We start from the raw sequence: 18,385 nt of genomic DNA, 5'->3' as shown, positions 1-18,385 counted from the left end.
CTTCTGTCTTTCATCTCATCCCTCCTTCTTTGTTTTCGTCAGTATCATTATGCGGGCTTATTATTGCAGTGCATCATTTCATTCTTTCCGTTCACACGAGTTGCTTCCATTGCGCGGGATCGGGCGTCAACTCCGAGGCACATCCACGGGCCTACCCACGCAGTAGAGGTACATAAGCGCTCGCTGAAGACTTGCATTCGGTGCGTCTTTGCGCCGAGGTACATGAACTCTGCCTATACCACGCAGTAGTACCTAGTATTCACTATCGCCTTTGCTTCTTATCTAAACTGTAAAATGTCACAATTCCGCTGACACTTTGACCTGTCCTCGTTATTTTTTTTCTACTTGCATGGTCCATACCATGTTGATTCACTCAGGGTCAGTTGCGCACACGGCAGCCCGAGAGGGATGACAGAAGTGTGGCCTTTGAAGGGAATAGGCAAGGGATCGGGACTCGGAAACAAGGTCAAAACTTTTGAACACCAAGGACTTTTTCATTGACGATTCGGCAAAGAAGTCCTCGGTCTGCACCTTCTCCTAGTACCCATCAATGATGCTTTGGAACTGTCACTGGTTCTTCCATGTCCTGATGTTGAAATCCAGTGGAAACATCTCGTCACAATAAATTGAGCCATGGGACATGGTTTCGCAGATAAACCAAAACCAAACTCTACACTACTATGTACAGACTCGGTTCAAGTGATGGAGCCTGTGAATGGCTGTTTCGGAAAGTCCTTTTGGTGGGTGAACCACGGTTGCCTCCCGGCGAAACCCCACAACCGTTCTTGCACTTCGGCATACGATCGCTCCCTTTTGTTTTGTTTATGTTGTTGGCCCCTCAGTTGTATCTGACACTTTCCGATCAATGTCTCGCCCAGGTTTTCGTTGGCCGTCATTCACTATCTCTTCGTTGTTACAACCTAGCAACGAGCAACAAGACTGATGTCGCGTTGTGTGGCGAGCGGATGTAAACAAACATTGCCCCGGCGACGCGCGGGGTAACGCGGTGTCACATGATGACGGTCCACAGTGTATTCAGTTCACTTCAAAGAAACCATGTTGAGATCGATTGACGTAGTATTTCGCAAATTCTGTTGAATGTTATTGGGAATAAATGGGATTCCTCATCCAGTCGAATGTGCACGCGTATTGGTGGAGTGGATGTGGTCATCAAGACAAAGACAAGCAGCCCCAGCAAAGTGTTCTTTGGTAGGATGTGGATGGTTTGGCGAACATTGCATTATAATGTCATCGTTCTATGCAATTAAGAGAAAGAATCATCCCGTCGGTAAAGCGGTAGAAGCAGGCAGAACAGCAGCGGCTCCACTAAAATTTTCCAGGAGACGGCGATACCTCTAATGGCCGGCAGCTGTTCATACTGGCATCGCATCCACTGACAACCTGAACCCGGGCAGGAAGTTGTCATCGAATTTCAAAACAACACCGACGGCAGACAAAATGGCCAACAAAAGGAAACGCACGCCAAAGGAGGCTGCCAATGACAGTCTCCCTTCTCAGAAAAGATCAAAGAAAGATACGCCAGTGACAAATGGTTCGACAAAAACTAAGGCATCATCAAAAGTCCAGGACAAGCCGGCGCCCTTCACCGAGCACCCCACCGTTGAGGAGCGCAAGAGAGAGCTTGCACTGTATGAGAAGCTCGGCAGCGAAGACCAAAGTGAACGCATTGAGGCTGCCAGCATCATAATTGCTGGTCTTTTGGAAGGCAATGGCGTCGAGGAGCCCGTCCTTTTCCGCCACCTTGCCGGCCGCCTTTTCCGCGGTCTCGCCAGTGGGAGGAACGCATCCCGTCTGGGCTTCAGTCTGGTTTTGACTGAGATTCTGGGTCAGCTATTTGGAGAAAAATACCTTGCTGGGTCCAAGTACACGGGGCTCACATTCGACAAGGTTCTGGGTATTCTGGTTGAGAAAACCGATGCTGGAGGCAGTGGCAATGGTCAGGAGGAGAGAGATCACTATTTCGGTCAGTTGTTTGGCATCGAATGCTTTGTTCGTGCCGGCATTCTCTTCTCCGATAAGTCGAGGTGGCAGGCTGTTTTGGACCTGGTCCTCAAACTTTCTCAGAAGAAGTCGTGGCTCAAGTCTCAATGCGGCTGGATTATTGTGCAGGCCATCTCCCAGATGGAGGTCGAACTTGCGGAGGAAACGCTGCAGAGACTCGCCGATGAAGGGGTGGCCAAGACGCCTGAAGGTGTTGGTATCTGGATTGCCGCTCTCGATCGCTTCCCAGACATGAAAATGCCCAAACAGCCGTGGCGAAGCCCTCTTGAGGCTGGTTCCCTCACCTCTCTTCCTACTGTCCTGAAGGACAGTGGCAGAGATACGTCCAACGATCAAGCGGGAAATAAGAAACAGAAGCAAGGCAACTGGACTGCTCAGTTGCACTTTGTGTGGAATCTGATTCTTGCCCATTTCCTGAAGCTTGGCGAGAAGGATAAGTCTGATGCCGCTGAGCAGTTTGAGCAGTTTTGGAAGCGCGTCGTTGATGGTACGTATCACTGCCCACCATTGAGTGGATCGTGAGCTAACAAGTTTCATCAGAGGGATTCTTCTCCAAAACCTCGTCGGACAGCCAAAAATTCTCTGGGTTCATGATCTTCCAGCGGATGCTCGAAGGCGCAGCCAGCCAGACCTTCATCGTCGAGTCCGTATTTAGCCAGAACCTCATGACTTGTCTCATGAATCAAGCTGCCAAGGAAGACAGGTATCTTCACCGCGCGGCAATCAAAGCGCTTAAGGGAATCGAAGCTATCGTTGACCGCGATCCCTCCCTTCTGCCGACAATTCTTCGCCAGCTTCTTAGCCACAATGGCGTGTACAACTTCGATCAACGGACCAACACCAAGACCGTCGACAAAATCCTGCAACATACCACCCCCGAGAGCATCAAGACGGTACTCAAGACTCTGCAGCTCAAGGACTTCTCCAAGAGCGGTCTTGATGAGACCAAGTACTACCAGTCACTGAGCAGCTACCTTTTCAGACTCTCTAGCGTGCCATCCGACGAGGAGAACACCTCAGGCGTCTCCGTTCCTGGCTCGGCTATCGAGGTCCTCACGGAATTGGCTTACTCGAAGCAGTCAGTCCCAGCAAGCATCAGAGAGGCGCTCCGCACCAAGACCACCTCTGCCTTCGCCAAGCTCGTGAAGAGGCCCGAAGACTTCGGCCACCTCTGCGGCGCCATCCTCTCCATCAAGGTCGACCTGGACCCCGAGGACGAGATCGGCGGAGCCGTTCTTGAAGCCTACGAGCGGCTCAAAGACCTGCTCGACCCCGCCAAGGACACCAAGGATACCAAAGCTCCCCGCCAGGCTCTCGCCCTGTTGTATGCCGTCGCTATCCTGCAATTCTACAATGAAGACCCCGACGTCATGAACCTTCTCGAGGAGCTCGAAGAGTGCTACGACAAGCTTGCCGGCGAGGACATCCAAGGCGGCGAGGGTATCGCCGAGTTCCTGGTGGAAATCCTTCTCGCCATGGTTGCTCGCCCGTCTTCGCTCATGCGGCAGGTATCGCAGCAGGTTTTCGAGGCCTTCACAAACCTCATGTCGTCCGAAGCCCTCAAGCTTCTGACTGACCCCCTGACAGCAGAAGAGAGCGCCAAGGGCCAGCAAGCGCTCTTCAGCACCGAGGACGAGGACATGGCCAACGCCGAAGGCTCGGACGACGAGCTCGACCACGATCACGGAAGCGACGACGACGCGGAAGAACTCGATTCCGATGTGGAAATCGTCAACCTCGAAGAAGCCGGCTCCGACGACGAACCCAGCGACAACGACTCCGGCTCTGACAACGACGACGATAACGACAACGACAACACCTCAGAACCTGAAAACGAAAACCAAGAAGCCCTCGACGCTTTGGACACCGCCTTAGCCGAAGCTCTCGGCAGCCACCGCCTCGACAAAGACGCCGACGCTGAGGACTCTGGTGACGAGTCCGACATGTCCGACAGCGAAATGATGGAAGTCGACGCCAAGCTAGCCGAGATCTTCAAGCACCGGGCCAAGGCAGCCAATACCAACAAGAAGAAGGAGAAGAAGGACGCCAAGGAAACGGTGATCAACTTCAAGCACCGCGTCCTCGACCTGCTTGCCATCTTTGTCAAGAAGGAAGCAGCCATCGCGAACCCGCTCGCTTTTGAGGTTTTGCTGCCCCTGCTGGAGCTAATCCGCACGACCACCACCAAACCACTCGCCAATAAAGCGTGCGAGATGATTAATCAATTCTCCAAGGCGCTCAAGAAGGCCAAGAGCAGCTTTACCACTGAAATTAGCGACGAGCAGGTCGAGGAGCTGGTGGCGAAGTTGCAGGAGGTGCACTCGGAGGCGCCCAAGGACGGGTCGCACGCGTTTGCCAAGGCGGCATCGACGGCGAGCTTAGCGATCGCGTCGGTGTTGGTAGCGAGGGAGAAGACGGAAGAAGTGTTTGAGCTGTATGCGGATTCGCAGTTGAAGTGGTTCAAGGGCGATGTCAAGATCCAACCGGCCTTCTTCTCGGATTGGCTTAACTGGTGCCAGAGCCATGCTAGTGCTAGTGCTAATGCTGCGGCGATGCAGGAGTAGAGCTAAATAGGTGGTGTTGAGAGGTTTATAGGTGAAATGGAGGGAAGTGATACTATCAGTATACGATGATGGCGCAAAAAGCACCGGCGGTATCATAGAAGTGCCAATGAACCCCTTGCTTGCTAGTTCCTACTCTTGATCAACATTTAAACCCCCCAAAGGCAAAGAAAGGAGAGTAGGCACAACATGTGGACTGTTTTCGTTGTAGATTTCAAACTTTCTATTCATCCCCCCAACCTTTTCCAAGTACGGCCCGTGGCGAAAGACCGACGCGATGGATGACTTTCAAGCCCATATGCAATAACAAAAGACAACTCAACTCAACTCGACTCAACGCAACTCCTGAAGGAATGACAAAGCCGCTGATGCGCAGATTAGAAAAAATACATGTCCAGCGCCATCGGACCCAGCCCAAAAATGCAGTGTCGCGAATATGTGTGTCTCATTTCTGGATATTCCCCATCCGATGTTCGTACAGGGAGCTTTCTTCTGATAGGATTAGGAGACGGATCACCTAAGGACCTTCAAAGAATAGCTCAGCTGCAATTATGTCTGGGCACACACACATGTATATATATATTTACAGCATCTTTGCGTGGTAGAATGGGGTAAACAAGTAGGGCACGTTGCTTACTCGTACGGCCACTAGAGGACTGACGTTATCGAGATTCTAATTTGAAGCATGATTCTCGCCGGACCTCACAATCATGAATTGTTGTATGTATTGTATGTAAACGACTATCCAGTCGGGATAGTGTTATGGTTAGTGCAACATATACTACCACTATGTGTAATGCGATGCAGTGGTCTAAGCCAAGTATCGGTACGTTGACGAGTCACCTTCGACCCGCTCCAGGTACTCTCTCGCCAGGAGATCCTCAATCCGTTTCTTGATTAGCGGTACGTCGGGCTTGAAGCGGCCCATGAGTTGCGAGATCACCTCGTTGACGAGCTTAGTATGGGCCAGTAACTTGCGTTGCCTGTAAAAGTAAAACGTTAGCTTCGGGGACAAAATACATGCTAACCGACTCGGAATGGGGCAACGGGCAAAATGACTGACTTCATGATTCTGACAACCGCCGCATCGATAACATGAGCGCGCGTCTGATCATTCTTCCTTTCCGTCTCCTTTCGCTCCTCGTCTCCCTCGACCTTGGAAATGCTGCTTATAACGGGAGCTTTGATCCTGATAGCCTTGCTCACAAACTGTGCGTTGTAAGAGAACTTGTCGGTATTCTTGACGTTCTTTGTGGCCGGTTCCTTCAGCAGTACCCTGCACTTGGGAACACTCGAAAGGGAAGTCAGTGTTCGCATGAGCTCTGGTGCCGGAATGTTCGTCTTGGCTTGGATTTCGTCGAAGCTCAAACTTTCGCCGTCCACGAGATCGTTGAACAGCATAAGCACAATCATGCCATACGTCGAGACGTTTAGCTCATACCGCCTTTCCTTGCTCAAAGGTCCAGTCTCCTTGCCCGGAACCTTGGGAAACACACACTTGATGTCCGCATTGCCCGCCGAGCTAACCCATGTGAGAACACGGCCGCTCCTGTCCTTGAGGTAGTACTTGTAGAAGCTCTCCTGGAGCCGCTTGATTTCGGGTGGATAGAAGCAATCCGGTTTCGCCCCTTCTCCCTTCGACGTACCACCACCCATTACCTCGGGTGGCCAGTTGTTGGTGGTCAGGACGTTGATGTTGAGGTCAACCGTCTTGTAGTCGGCATCACCTAAACTGGCGATATGGTCACGGTAGTTGTCGGTTAGGTCCTTGGACAACTCCATGTCCTTGAACATGCCTTCAAACTTGGATGTGAAATGGTTGCCCATTTCCGACTTCATACGGGATACCATCTCCTTCTCGGTATGGATTTCAGACTTCCTATGCAGTAGCCGCTTGGCCAGATGTTTCTGGTAATACCTTTCGAACATGTCTCGATCTGTAAGATATCTGAGAAGAACGATGGCTTTGTCCAAGACAGCATCTACTTCGGCTTCCGTCTTGGTCTTGATGCCGCGTTTGAGGTTGTCATCAATGAAGAGCGAAACATATTCAGAACTGCGATTGAAAGAGTTGATGAAGTCAGAGAAGCTTCGTGTGATCGCGGACTGTAGCAGGAGATCATCGCAGAAGCAATCGGACAATATTCTGTCGAACTTGTCCTTAAGCTGCAATACGTCGTCCACCCACTTGATAGCGGCAGCGGTTTGCTGCTGAGCCGGATTCAAGGTCTGGGGTTTGGCCTTCTCTGCCGCTTCGCCAGCCTCCTCACCATCCCCAGTAGCTGCACCAGCGACGGAAAAGTCTGTGTTCTTGAGCGCCTTCTCAATCTCCAGTCCAAGCTCCCGTACTCTACGTTGTAGAATAACCTTCAGCGCCGATTTCGTACTGTCCACTCTGGATATGAGTTGGTACAAGATCGAAAGGTCGTCCAAGCGATCATTGTCGATCATGGGCTTCAGGCCGCTCCCTTCCATGGCCAGAAAGACATCAAGCTTTGCCTCGATGAGCTCCTTCTCCACAACACTCGCGATTTTGTCGGTCGTCATAATTGATAGGGTAGTACCACATCGCTCGCGCTCCTCATTTAGTCGCCGTTGGGCATGGCGGAGCCATGTGCTGCAATTTGCTTCCTGGACCAGCTTCTCGCACTCTTTGCGGTAAAACTCGGTGCTTGCCTCGAGATACCGGGGTTCGAAAAGGGTTAGGTAAAGCCGATGGTTTTCGATCTCGTCATCTGTCTCGTATAAGCTCTCAAGCATTGCAGTTATTTTGCGCACTAGGTTTCGGTTGATGATATCGCCGTCGCGCTCCATGTTGATCAGGTCCAATATGACGGCGCAGAGAATGTCAAAGACGACAAAGTCTTGCTCGATATCTTCTGCGGCGGCGCCAATGTGGCTCCGGAGGACATTGTTCCGGAAGAGACCAATTGTAACGGCAAACAGAGAGGGCTGCTTCGTCTCTAGGGTATAGACACGGTCAAGATACATGAGCACGTCCGCAATCATGTTCATGGACCTATTGTGATCCGTCCATGAGTCTCGTATTCCGCGCAGGAACTTTTCGCCCATCTCCCTGCGCTCATGTGAACTCGACCCCGGGTGCTGAAGCAGCGATATGTTGATCAGGTTCTTGGTGATCAGGGCGGCGATGTTCGGCATGATGTGATCTCGGAACCATTCCTGCTCAAAGTCTCTAACCCTCTCGTAGAGTAGGGCGCCCTTCTTTCGGAGCACAATCTTGTATGAAGCTCGGTATAATTGTTCGAAGGACAGACGGCCGGCGTTCTGTAGGTGAATATCGGTCATGGCGTCGCGCAGGAGTGCCCAGCATGGCTCGAACTCGCTCTGGTCTCGATTCGTTATCGGCTAACATATCATTAGCTTTGACTGCATGGTAAAAAGCGCCCAAACCGTGTAAGCAAACCCGACACACACACCTTCCTAATGGGCCTGATCTTGTTGGTTCTCGATGCCATGATTGCGACGTTTGTGCTCCGTTCCTAAACCGCAAGGGTCTTTGTGAAGGGTGAAGTGGAAGTCCTGCAGGTGTGACCCCTCCAAGAGCTATAGTCTCAAGCGACCGCAGCCGGTAACCACTTTGGGTATCGACAGTGTGTGCGTGAAGAAAAGGTCTGAATAGAAGACGTGTAATAGCTAAGGGGCTGTGGTGACTGTGGCCAATGAGTCGTTATTGATGGAGAGTCACAAAGGAAGTTGTCAGGTCGAGCTGGGCCAGGGCGCGCGGGACGAGCTCTCAAAGGGTTGGAATGGGTTCTGCGATTCGCAGCAGATGTACACGATCCCCAGACCGAAGAAAGAAAACGTTTGGTGGTCCGTGAATCGTAAAGTATATGCAAACTTGGGGCTTAAAAAAACCACCAAACGGAGAAGTCAAGAGAAAGTGAAAACCCGAGGCATGATAATTGCCAGAAGTGGCAAACGTGAGAGACGTGGTCGAGGATGAAGTTTAGTAATGGAAGGGTACCTAGACGGTATTTGACAAACGGGAAGTTCAGGCACGCGGTAGATAAGTGTGGATCTCCAGGTACTAAGTACTTCCAACGGAGCTTAAGAGATCAAAGCAGTATAGTACGTAGTGTGTTGCAAGTATTATTACACGTTACGTACCAGCTCGAACGCCGGGCGCCCAGTGTTGTTTACAGACTCAACAGAAACTCCGTTAATCTGGGTGAGTGTCGTGGGCTGCTCAAGATGAACACCAGATAGAGAATACTTGGCCTTGCCACTTTACAATTCATCATCGACAGCATCGCCGGAAAGATGCGAACTGTTACAGGTGGAGAGGCGCACTACAAGTACATGTAGAGGCAGGAAGTGGAACGGATATTCCACAGGGATCGTTATCGATAAGAAACTTTGCGACAGGGAACCTAGGCGGGCGGGCGGGTCGCGATGCTGGACTTCTACGGCGCAATGACGAAACGACCGGATTTCTATCCGAATCTATCGCATTATATCTTTTTTCTTGCTCACAATATCATAATTTTCGGCCGCGATTCAACCAATTCCCAAACGGGATCCCATACCGGCCCAACATTCCCATCTATACCTCCAGCCATGGCCTCCAAACGAGCAGCGGCATCAACACTGTCCTGCATTGCCCGACTCGGCTCGGCGCCGGCGCAATCGTTGAAAACCACAACCACAACGTCGCGCTTCCTCAACTACTTCGTTCACTCCTACAGCTCTCAGTGCCAGCGGCCAGTACCACTGTCACAGCAACAGCAAACACAACAACGAGGAAATATCAACTGCACACCAATCCGACAAAAACACACCATCCCTCGTCCTCGAAGCCAGCCCTCATCCTCCCCCGAACCTCAATCCCCTCCCTCCGACCAACAACAACCCGCACAACCCAAGCGTGACACGTCCCAAGTCCCCCAGTACGAGCTCACTTTCACCTGCATCCCCTGCGATCACCGATCCAAGCACAAGGTCTCCAAACAGGGTTACCACCACGGGTCCGTGTTGATTTCGTGCCCGAACTGCCGTAACCGACACGTCATCAGCGACCATCTCAAGCTCTTCGGAGACCGGAAAGTGACGGTCGAGGATTTATTGAAAGAAAAAGGGATGATGGTCAAGAGGGGGACTCTGGGCGAGGATGGGGATGTGGAGTTTTGGGAGGATGGGACAAGTACCATAAGGGAGCCAGAGCCGGAGCCGGCGCAGGAGAGGCCGAAGAAGGAGGTGGATAATAGTCCGCCGGGGTCAACTTTCAAGAATGTAAGGCCTAGAGAGGGGAAGAAGGCTGGGGACGAGAGCAATTGAATGTTGGATGGATAAAAGGGGGAGTGGCCATCACTGGAAATGCCTTGGCTGGAGAAAGAAGGGGCTGTGATGAGCGGGTGTGGCTCTTTGGGTGTTCTGGCTTTTGGAAATCGCTGACGGATTTTCCAAGTCCAGCAAGGGCAATAAGGGTAGAGAAAAGAGTTAAGGCAACGGATATCATATGGACAGGCATTGCAGGCCAGTCTGTTGACGTTGGCATACCCGATGTCGAGAGTCATACTAATTGTATCATATGTGTAGAAGTATAAAACTGGGAAATTTTCGGCAAAGCCCTCGCGCTAGGTAGCGGCTGGGAACATGATCTGGATGGCACGGGCGGCTTATGGACATCAGACACCATGATATTGTTGTTCTCTCAGTTCTTACCCCACGATACAAAGGAACCGTGGACACTCTCCCGTATTTCAGGTACTGCAACGAATCCCGATAGCAAATAAGCCTCTAAGTCTCAAGGGCGAAGGATGGCTCACAAACTATTCACCTGATGTCTGACTCTTGGCGTTTAGGAATGAAGTTATCAACACTCCATCTATTATATCATTGGACCTGGACAGCCATGCGTCAAACCAGCTATTGACACCTTTCATAAGATCACCAAGCGATGATCAGTATATTCTCAGACCATACGGGCAGATAATATGTCACGGGAAGCAAGTGAGCATGAAGAAAGCATATCAAGGGAATTATCCGAGGCTGCCTTCATTCGGCAAGCAGCCTCATCCTTGAATTCAGTGTCCGGGTGAGCGGGAGAGATTCAGAACTAGCTAAGTACAGGCACGCTCCAATAACCCCATTCCCATCCCACTTGAAGAATAATTGATAAAAACAGGATTGTACAAGTATTCACCTATCCAATCCCTTTGTGTTGAGTGTGAACCCAAAAAGCTTCTGTGTGTGTGTGTATATAGATGTGTTGTACTTTTTTTTTCCAGAAAGAAGTGAAGTGTGTAAAGAGGGAGCAAAAGTGATATATCCAAGCCTTTTCTCTGCCCCCTTCTTGTTTGCTTTGTCGTACCCTCTCCTAGGGAAGAAGATTTTGGGGAAACATCTACCGAAGTGATGCATGTTAGCATGTGGGCTGATCGGGGTACTTTTAGAAGGGAGCTGTGACTGACCTAGTTCTCATCAGAGTGAGCAGTGAGGATGGCACGAGCCACGTTGTACATGGCGTGCAAGTCACGGGTAGCCTTGGTGCAGGCGCCGTCGGGAGCGTTGCAAGCGGCCTCAGGGGAGGCATCACGCTTCCAGCAGCCCCTATCGGGGTGGAGCCTCATGTTGCACCACTGGGGATCGCGCTTGCCGACGCGGTCGACGGGGCTGAAGGTGGTGTCACGGAGAAGGAGGGCGGACTCGGCCTCGGCGGACTGGATGGCGGTCATGACGGCCTCGGCGGCGCGCTTGGCCTTCCAGCAGGACTGGCCGTGGATGCGGCACCATTGTGGGTTGGCCTCAGCCTCGGGGGCAGCCTCGGGAGCGGCGTCACGCTTCTTCCAGCAGGACTGGCCGTGGATCCGGCACCACTGGGGCTCGGCCTCGGGGAGGGCGTCACGCTTCCAGCACGACTGGCCGTGGATCCGGCACCACTGGGCTTCGGCCTCACGCTTCTTCCAGCACGATTGGCCGTGGATGCGGCACCATTGTGCCTCGGCCTCGGCCTCACGCTTGGCGACTTTCTCGGTCTTCTTCTCCTCCTCGGTGGAGGGAGCGAACTTCTCTTGGAGGCTGAGCGAGTCGTAGTAGGCGTTAACGTCCTCCTGAGTGAGGGCGATGATGCCGGCAAGCTCGTCAACCTGGCGCTTGGCGACCTGGGCGGGCTGGTGGCCGGACTCGTCGCGGGGCGGGAGACCACCCATGCCCTGGATGGCGTTGGCGAAGGCATCGGCAACACGCTTGACCTTCCAGCAGGACTGGCCATGGATCCGGCACCACTGGGCTTCGGCCTCAGCGTTTGGCTGGGCGACCGGGGTGGCGGAGGCCACGGCGGCGAAGATGACAAGAGGGAGAGTGAACTTCATCTTGAACAAAACGGCTTGGATGAAGAATGTAAAAAGTGTCAACGAAAGGACCCTGTTGATTGAGAGAATGAAGACCTCTGAGGGTTGATTGGCAATGTCAAAGGTGATGGAGAAAAAAAGAAGTGTGTTCTGAGGAGGTCAACACCATCTCTTATATACTAAATATCACGGCTGCTTAAGTCGTCTGCGCAGGCATGTTTATTCAAACGAGATCTCTATAGAACCGGAGGTTAACCTGGTCAGCGACAAGGATCGTCCAAGGAGGCGGTGGCCGCGAGGGAGGGAGCTCGTTCAAAGAAGACAACAGGCCGGTCCAGAACTAGGCAAAGGTGGTGAAAGGATCATCAGTGATGGTGTGGTTATTGAGGTCAAGGGTTTGCTTTGGTGGAGGTTGACGGAGGGGATTCGTCAATGGCTTATTCAGATCTCTATTCAGAGGAAGGCTTCATTGAGCCCAACGATGGAGCCACCTTCTCCCAGAGCATGGGATGAATTGCCACGACTAAGAATTCGAAGGGATGAAAGTTCGGTCCCGAGGTGTCGGAAACCTTGAAGAGCTTCAAGGCGATCGAGGTTCGGACGAAGACGTTCAGGTCAGACTCGGTGCTCCGCCCAATGATGGCCTGACGGAACTAGCCGAGTAGTTGAAGATGCTTCATGCAGCCGGGGATACGGGACTCGGGGAGAAGCCAAACGTCTAAAGCAGGTTAGTTGTACGGGAGACAAAGCAAGGGCGAGGTGAAGATGAGGATGTAAGAGGCGTTTGGCGTTGATGCCACGTGAGAAATAGCGTCCTTCCAGAATAAGGCAGGGAACGTGAAGGAGAGGCATGGTGATTGTTTGGTGCATGCGGTGTGGTTGACTAGCGGCAAATTTAGGGGTCCGCAACAAAGTGTTTATTGAAGTTCTATTCAAACCCATTTTGGGAAAGCGTGGTTGATTGCTCAAAGGACTCATTGCGCCTGGCCCCAGGCTTGGGCGAGCTGAACCTCTGGCGCCAGCTTTTCTTTGGAGTGGGATCCAATACCTCGAGGAAACAACAGAGGAACATCAAGAAACTATTGTTTCAGCCAGAGAAATGAGTCGTATCGGAGTGTCCTCGTGGTTCATGCAGGAGACGCCGGTGTGATGTTGGACGAAGGTGGCACAACAAAGGACAAAAAAACAACAGAAGCGCCAGTGTCCAGCGCCTAAACGGTTTTCTTCTTGTTGATCGTGGCATCTGATCGTCTAATATCAGTAATGCGCTGATTTCTCCCTCTTTTTTGCATGTTCCCCAGATCAACACTTTTTTCATCCAGAGCCAGAAGCACTGTTTGCGGAGAGCCTGGTAAACCTGGCTTGCCTGGCCATCAGAAGTAGCTGACATAAGTAAGCAACTCTTTTTTCATGCGAAATGCATGGCTTCTTCGATCTTATCAGAAGCTTTCCCCTCATGTTCAAGTCCATCCGCTCACTCTCGTAGATGTGAATTACTGTTCAGTTCAACTTGGGGGTTTCCCATGAGCAACGGGTGCTTGTTCAGTAGTCAATCTACCCAGGACATTCGCAGTGGGTTATGTTTCAGTTGAACATGTTTCGTTCGCAATTGCAGCGAAGTATAGCAAATGCTCCGCTGGCGAAGTCTTCGGTGTTGATACTGCGAGTTGTGATGGGTTGCAGTCCTGTCGATGGTGGTGTTGCGGAAGTGAAATATTGGGCCAGCAGCCCAGATCGATAATGTAATTCATAGGACAGGAGTATTTGCAGATCATTAGTATGAGATGCGGTTGGTCGGGTTCTGCACGTCGGTATGGCAGCTCACCAAGCATACCTATGGTATTCGGTTTTACCGGTACACTATTGCCATCAGGTCTCGAGAGGACTTCGGGCAGCTCCGAGGCGCCATGCAAAGTTTCCAATGTGAAAGTGTCGTGAAATTCCTGTACACTGTACAGGTGGATCCAGAGCACTCATGTACTAACAATTTGTACAGCAAACCAACACCAGGTCAGTTATCAGTCTTCAAAAGCTGCGAGGAGCGCTCCGTGTCTAGCGACGCTGAATATACTGCCCGGCCTGATAGGGCTGGCTGGCTCAGTGGACCCTGAACTACACAGTACGTACACTAAAATCTGCAACATCGAAGCGGGCTGCAGACAGTGCGTCATCCCAAGCGGCCCGGGACCCCAAAGCTTTTCAACGGCATTTATAATGGACCAACGACCGGATTCCGGCCTTTCACTTCACTCGGGTTTTTCAACGCGCCCGCGATGACCATTCGGGTTCGCCCGCAACCGCTGGCCTCGCCTGATCGGCTCAAAATATCAGCAAAGATGCCCGGCACCACAGCGTCAGAACCCCCTTGACGAACACTCGGTAGCACACCCGGCATTGTCTTGACGGTTTGAACGTGTCAGGCGCCGATCCGAACGGGACCCAACGACCGAGCTCTCCGGCCATATGCCTCACGTACCAATCGTACTATGCAAAGCCGACATGATATCAGGTTGATTTGTCGTGCCAACAGCGATGGGGAGATGAGGTAAAATACACCCTGCTCAACTCTCAGGGTTGCAGCTTGTTAAATTCTATTCGTCGAAAGTCCCACCGCGAGGTCATCCCGGCATCAGAGAAAATCTTGTCAGACTTACCTCCGAGCTTGTTTTGTCCGAAGATGGGACCCCGGCGTTCAGGACCCTGTCCTTCTCTCACAACGGCATTTGGTGACATATTGACCGACGGATCAAACAGCCCCGATATCGCCCATCTTTTTATTTGGAGCGGTTGAGGAGGGGACTTTAATTGAAAAAGTCGCCCAGAAAAGACGCACTTATCAACGAACATCCGGCGCTAAATTTCCCACGAGACGAGCCAAAGGTACACATTTCGGCCGCTTACAAAGTTTGAACCGAGGTCCCGCGCTTTTTTGGACATGGCAGATTACCAACACCAGTCCATGATGGCTATGATGGGGATATGATGCCTATGAGACCGGAACACAGGGAAATGAACCCTCCTCTCTCCCTCCGTTCCTGCCCGTTGCCCCATAGTCGTCGATCAAGGCGGCATCTGCGGTAATACGCAAACAACCTGATGTCGTTGGTAGTATTCCCATCAACTTTGTCACTGTCATCTGTACAAGACGGACAGCATCCATTACTGCAACGGCTGCAACAGCAAACCGGAAGGTGGGATGACTGATGCATGCGTCTTACCCAACAGTGGAGATGACTAATTCACCGAACGGTTATCCCCAAGCACAGTTCTTCCTGCTTCTTTTGAAACCCCGAACTTTTCATGATGACGGCTTCAAGGTCCCCTTTAAGCGCCCAGATATTATACACTACCGTTTCAAAGTTAGTCGCGACGCGGCGAACTCATCCTCAGGTGACGACTTTTTGGACCCGACTTCCGACCGAACTCATCCGGCGCTCCCGGACCTCCCGGACCTTTCGGGATCCAGTCTGTTGACAGTATGCTCCGATCATTGTCCAGTCCCAATCCTTGCATGTTAAAGTTTTTCTTTTCTTTTCCACATTTTGAGCTCCGCTCTTCCCGTGCAAGTGATAGTGCCATAGATCGATGGTACCTGGAATTCCCGTTCATCTCCATGCACGGCTTGATATCATAATCGATATTTACCTGTCTATCCACTAATTTTGCGTTCACTCCTCCAGTTCATTCTCCTCTCACTCAACTTTTACCTAGCCAACCAAATATTTCACAATAAAGCAGCTCTGCGGCCCGTTGTGCTGTGCTTATTTCCGGCTTCTACATCAGTTGTCGTCCTCTCATCCATCTTTCACTCGCGAAGGGCTCTACCACCCCCCCATCCACAAAACTTAAACCTCTCCGCCCACATCTCCGCATCTGGGGCTCAAGCACTGCCTCCCCCGCGCCCCAGAAATCTGCACATTCTTCACCATGTCCGTTCCACTTCAGAACCGGGTATCGGATAGCTCCGACGGCATCGACAGGATAGCCGAAGAGAAGCAAAAGCTCTCCGTGAATGCGCCACCATCCACACGGAAGCAAGATGCGCTGGGGCTTGACGACGCCGACCGGCAATCCACCACAAACCGCTTCAAGACCTTCCGGTCAGCCTTCAAGTACATTCACCACCTAACACCAAAGCAGGTCGATGACTACATGCACTCGTATGTCATCTACAACCTTGACTGGGCCGACGAAGATGCCATGATCAAGGAACTTGGTCCTGACTACCAGGCCAAGGTCGGCGAGTGCTTGAAGGCTTACTACGGAATTATTAACCACCTCTGCGCCATGGGCGATGTCGAGAAGATGTACATTCCTCCCCACATGGACAAGCGGGCTTCCGTCATCGAGAATCAGCTGCTTTATGAGAAGGCCGTCGCACATGCCATTGGCATGAAGGCCGGCGACAAGGTTCTCGACTTGGGATGTGGCCGAGGGCGCGTGGCTGCTCATATGGCCAGCATGACCGGCGCTACAGTTACCGGTCTCAACATCGACCCTAACCAGGTCGCCCAGGCACAAGAGTTCAACAACCAGAAGGGATTCAAGAACAACTTTGTACAACAAGACATGAACACGCTACCACTACCCTTTGCCGACAACTCCTTTGACTGCTTCTACCAGATCCAAGCACTGTCATTGTGCAAGGATCTCCCAACGCTCTTCCGTGAAGTCTACCGCGTTCTCAAGCCGGGTGCCAAGGTCTCGCTCCTCGACTGGGTTAGCCTGCCAGGCTACGACCCCAGCAACCCGGAACACCTTGCGCTCATGAGGCGCGTGAAGCCCCTAATCGGCGCCGTTGGCACGCCAACGCCCAAGAGCTTCGAGAAGGCCCTCGAGGATGCTGGCTTCGTCGTCACAAAATCCGAGAACGCGAGCATCGACGGCTTGCAGGCACCTCTGATTGATCGGGTTGACATTTACTTCCGCACCATGCGCCAGATCATTCTGGGCTTGGTGAAGATCAAAGTCCTGCCCCAGCACTTCAAGACATTGATCAACAGGTTATGTCTGGATGGGCAGGCGTTTGTGAAGATGGATAGGATGCGTCTCATTTCGACAAGTTACTGGATTGTTGCGGAGAAGCCCCTCTAATCGCTTGAACGACAGATACCTGTGCACAAAAAAAAAGTAAGCATGGCGCATGGTGGTGATGGTTTCGTGCAAGGTTTCGGCTTCTGATACCGTTTGAACCTTTTGCGATAGATATCCCCCCTTTCGGTTCTTTTTCTAGAATAATCAATAATGTATGTGTGATGGAGGATGTTAGATGATAGATAAGGAATTGTCATCTCTTGTACGTTTGTTACTGCATTTTTCTTTTTGTGTTACTGCACCCTTGTCTTCAAACAATTAGATATCCATAGAACGAGGCATTTTGTATTGCAATACCAAAAATAACTACTTAAATAACCCGTCTGCATATGACAAGGTCATGTTCGTGACAATTTGTATAGATTTTGAACATCTATATGTCAGTTTCCGTATGTATTACACATGTCGTTGATGATCTTGGCGGCCAAGCTGAGCCCCTGATGAACTGTTCCGGTCCATGGTGCCGTAACAGGGCTGTCTTTCTGTGCTTTCAAGAAACAATCCCCGAAACAACTAGTAAGAGCACATCTGCTCGCAATCTTGAAACGGCTCGAAAAATAAAAAAAAATGAGCTGCAATGCGGGGAAAAGATGGAGGGAACAGATTTACAATGTTAAAGGAATGAAAAAAATAAGGTCGTACCCGGAATCGAACCGGGGTTGCCGGAACGTCCTGAAGAGAATCAGAATCCGGAGTGATAACCGCTACACTATACAACCGTGTGTACCACGTTTGCTATTGGTTGAATGAACGTCTGCAAGTCAAAACCTATATAGGCTGACTCAAGGTCTGGGATCACCAAGATGATAACATGAACACTGAACGTTCTCCACGCAACAGAGGCAGTTGTAAGCGTAAAACAAGTGTCGGAACTCCGGAAAGCCCAATCGATCGACTATAGAAGTTACTGTGGTGCATCTTGAAGAACTGTTCTACATCTCTTAGCATCTTCAACATGGGCAACGAGCAGTATGCCTGCAAACGAGGAAAGCCGTCATCATATGTCAATTTGCGGGCATTCTTCTGGAACAATCTTGAGGATCACTAGGTTGATGTGCTTGGAAAACATGCCGATTGTTTTGGGCTCATGAATATCTGTTCAGGGTTTGTTGACAATTGTTGATAACACCCACCTGGGGTAATGGAATCAGACACCACCAAGATAGGTAGGTATATAGAGCTTTACGACCCTACAAAGCGCTTCACAGGAATTTGACGCACCATCAAATGCTGAAGTACTGTTGAACCTTCTCGACTACCATCATGTCAGAGAAAGAGAAAATTCCCGTGGCGACGAGGAAGTAGTCTTCTTCTGTTTATCCAAGGCCTTGCCTGCTCCATTGTCAAAGTGTGGATGCAATCACCGCTTCCTCCTCCTTCTTCTTCTTCTTGCCC

General features: G+C 51.3%; 6 protein-coding genes across 6 annotated transcripts; 3 read left to right on the top strand and 3 right to left on the bottom strand.

The window, feature by feature from the left end:
• Positions 1-1,458: 1,458 nt before the first annotated feature.
• NEUTE1DRAFT_150557 (uncharacterized protein) lies at positions 1,459-4,714 on the top strand (the record flags this gene model as incomplete). Its single annotated transcript, XM_009858493.1, has 2 exons — positions 1,459-2,509; positions 2,563-4,714. The coding sequence occupies 2 exons, from the start codon at positions 1,459-1,461 to the stop codon at positions 4,584-4,586; spliced, it is 3,075 nt and encodes a 1,024-aa protein (XP_009856795.1).
• Positions 4,715-5,292: 578 nt separating this feature from the next.
• Positions 5,293-8,062, bottom strand: NEUTE1DRAFT_133644 (uncharacterized protein; the record flags this gene model as incomplete). The annotated part of the gene is made up of 3 exons (XM_009858492.1): positions 5,293-5,566; positions 5,647-7,952; positions 8,024-8,062. 3 exons carry the CDS (start codon positions 8,060-8,062, stop codon positions 5,395-5,397), a joined length of 2,517 nt encoding a protein of 838 aa, XP_009856794.1.
• A 1,026-nt stretch (positions 8,063-9,088) lies between these two features.
• On the top strand, positions 9,089-9,892 carry NEUTE1DRAFT_73545 (uncharacterized protein; the record flags this gene model as incomplete). Its single annotated transcript, XM_009858491.1, has 1 exon — positions 9,089-9,892. One exon carries the CDS (start codon positions 9,165-9,167, stop codon positions 9,879-9,881), a length of 717 nt encoding a protein of 238 aa, XP_009856793.1.
• Positions 9,893-10,576: 684 nt separating this feature from the next.
• NEUTE1DRAFT_119101 (uncharacterized protein) lies at positions 10,577-12,011 on the bottom strand (the record flags this gene model as incomplete). The annotated part of the gene is made up of 2 exons (XM_009858490.1): positions 10,577-10,950; positions 11,018-12,011. One exon carries the CDS (start codon positions 11,915-11,917, stop codon positions 11,018-11,020), a length of 900 nt encoding a protein of 299 aa, XP_009856792.1.
• Positions 12,012-13,480: 1,469 nt separating this feature from the next.
• Positions 13,481-14,291, bottom strand: NEUTE1DRAFT_126550 (uncharacterized protein; the record flags this gene model as incomplete). Its single annotated transcript, XM_009858489.1, has 4 exons — positions 13,481-13,581; positions 13,731-13,846; positions 14,024-14,091; positions 14,142-14,291. 4 exons carry the CDS (start codon positions 14,289-14,291, stop codon positions 13,481-13,483), a joined length of 435 nt encoding a protein of 144 aa, XP_009856791.1.
• A 1,412-nt stretch (positions 14,292-15,703) lies between these two features.
• Positions 15,704-17,297, top strand: NEUTE1DRAFT_150553 (uncharacterized protein; the record flags this gene model as incomplete). Its single annotated transcript, XM_009858488.1, has 1 exon — positions 15,704-17,297. One exon carries the CDS (start codon positions 15,824-15,826, stop codon positions 16,988-16,990), a length of 1,167 nt encoding a protein of 388 aa, XP_009856790.1.
• Positions 17,298-18,385: the final 1,088 nt, after the last annotated feature.

Source organism: Neurospora tetrasperma (genome assembly GCF_000213175.1).
Source record: "Neurospora tetrasperma FGSC 2508 unplaced genomic scaffold NEUTE1scaffold_81, whole genome shotgun sequence".
NCBI classification, from domain to species: Eukaryota; Fungi; Ascomycota; class Sordariomycetes; order Sordariales; family Sordariaceae; genus Neurospora; species Neurospora tetrasperma.
Note: the sequence above shows the minus strand (reverse complement) of the source record. Positions and strands in the feature narration are given on the sequence as shown.